The sequence below is a fragment of the Carlito syrichta genome, unplaced genomic scaffold, assembly GCF_000164805.1.
Source record: "Carlito syrichta isolate Samal-C Ts95f unplaced genomic scaffold, Tarsius_syrichta-2.0.1 Scaffold315826, whole genome shotgun sequence".
In the NCBI taxonomy this organism is placed as follows: domain Eukaryota; kingdom Metazoa; phylum Chordata; class Mammalia; order Primates; family Tarsiidae; genus Carlito; species Carlito syrichta.
The window spans coordinates 301,050-302,985 of record NW_007259922.1 but is presented as its reverse complement, the minus strand read 5'-3'; the positions used below and the strand labels follow the sequence as shown (position 1 = coordinate 302,985).

The 1,936-nt window shown below is 57.2% G+C and overlaps 1 protein-coding gene across 1 annotated transcript in view; it reads right to left on the bottom strand.

Moving 5' to 3' along the window:
• Window positions 1-933: 933 nt before the first annotated feature.
• The window catches only part of SLC25A19 (solute carrier family 25 member 19), a 20,607-nt gene continuing 19,604 nt past the window's right edge, over window positions 934-1,936 (bottom strand). The window contains exon 7 of the mRNA XM_008073321.1: window positions 934-1,580. Coding sequence (XP_008071512.1) covers window positions 1,392-1,580 — 189 coding nt within the window. The 3' untranslated portion in view covers window positions 934-1,391. The remainder of the gene's footprint in view (window positions 1,581-1,936) is intronic.

Below are 1,936 nucleotides of genomic sequence, written 5' to 3'. Positions count from 1 at the left end.
TTTTATTGTAGAGAGGTGTCCCCAGTTGCCCAGGCCAGAAGAACTCTCCCAGGTGCAGCAAAACAAACCAATGAGCAGGAGAGATGAAAAGAATAAACTTTAATTCAGTTTCATAAAAATACATCCAGGCAACCCCAGGCGCAGTCTGGACCTTCAAGATCAGCAGCCAAGAGCCAGGAAGCCTCAGCATTGAGGGGCCAGACAGATCACAGAGTCCCAGACCAGGGACAGAAAAAGGAGCGGGGCCCACACGCCAGGGCCGGCTTCCAGCCTTCCTCCATATCAGGGTAGAGGCCAGAGCCAGAGCCAGAAGGGAGGGCAGGGACAAGAACCTCTCCCTGCTCCTGGCTCCCTGAAGTTTCTCCTCTGCATGTAAACAGACACCCGTGGGGCTCTCTGTGCTCTGGTCACACTCCCAGGCACCAAGGGTGCCCTCACCAGGCTGCCTGCCCAGCCCCTTCCTTCTGCTCCATCACGGAGCTGCTTCCAAGCCGTGGCCCTCCTCAGTGGGTGCTGACACCAACTGCCAGCTGGAAGGTCCTCGCCACAGCAGGCTGACCTTGGCCCCGGAGAAAGAGGAGCTACCTGAGACAGACCCGGGAAGGCCTGTGTCTTACCTGCGCCTACCACCCACACGTCCCCTCCACTTGCCGCGGGGGCTGCCAGGATCTGCTTTCCCTGGAAGTCTGCTAGGCCCCACGGCCAGTACCAGCCTGTCCTGGGAGAGGATGGCCTGGGAGGTTGTGCATTTGCAGAAATGAAGATCTCAGTACGGGGTCAAGAAGTGACTGGTTTAGCCTGGAGTCTCCCCCAGAACTAGAAGCAGAGCCACCAAGGACTGCAACTACTAAGAGAAGTAGAATTTGAGGAAGGTGGGGTCCCCTCCCTCACACCTGTGAGCAGGGATGTGCCTTGTCAGGGAAGATGGAGGAGTAAGGAATGTGCATTTAGCTTTAATGTCTATTAAATAAGTTGGGAGAAAAACAGGCCACGTGTGAGGACCAGACTCCTGCAAAGGACCTGCCGGCCACCCTCTGCACTCAAGCCGCAGCCCCAGCGTGAACCAGGTGCGTTCCCCTGACAGGTGGGGCTGAGAAGCATAAGATGCCACCTGTTTCCTTTGACATTTGGGCTGGACAGAGGAGAAGCAGCAACTTCAAGCTCCTTATCACCATGCTGTTGGCTTCCCACAGACCAAGTCCTGCATTCGCCCTGTGTTCCCACATGGCGAAAGCCCTCACCCTTTGGTGGTGTCCAGCCAGGGGGTTCAAGGCTGCTGCTCTGCTCAGATGCCTGGCCTGCAGGATGGGCCAGGCAGCACCTCTCAGCGGGGACCCAGGCTTCCTTCTCTTGGGAAGTCACCTCCGGGGAAGACCTCGATCCTTCCTTCCTCAGCGCCGGAGGTCTACATGCTTCATGCAGTGGAAGAGGTTGCAGAAGAGTTCATACCAGAAGAACATGAAGCCCGTGGAGAGGGCAGCCTTCAGCAGGCTGGGGGACAGGCCCTTGAAGAAGCCTGGGGGGCCCTCCTCTCGCAGCACCTGCATGGCACAGTCCAGGAGGCCCCTGTATCTCCGCACCTGGGGAGAGGAAAGTTACTCCAGCTGGGAGAGGAGGCGACTAAAACAGGTGCCACTCTGTTGCTGTGTCAACACAGCACCTGGCACATCACAGGTCCCAATGGACACTTGCTGGATGAAGGAATGAATGCAAAATGAATTAACCTCATCCTTTCTCTTCCAACTGGGCTGAGTGAGAAGTGCCTGGAAATCAGCAGCTGGACAGAGCTCCTTCCTGCCAAGGTGACCCTGCTGACTGGCTCTGAAGGACCCAGCAATGGCGCTGCATCAAAAATTCCTAGAGCCAGGCTCGGTGGCTCACCCTGTAATCCTGCGCCTTTGGGAGGCTGAGGTGAGTGGATTGCCTGAGCCCGCGG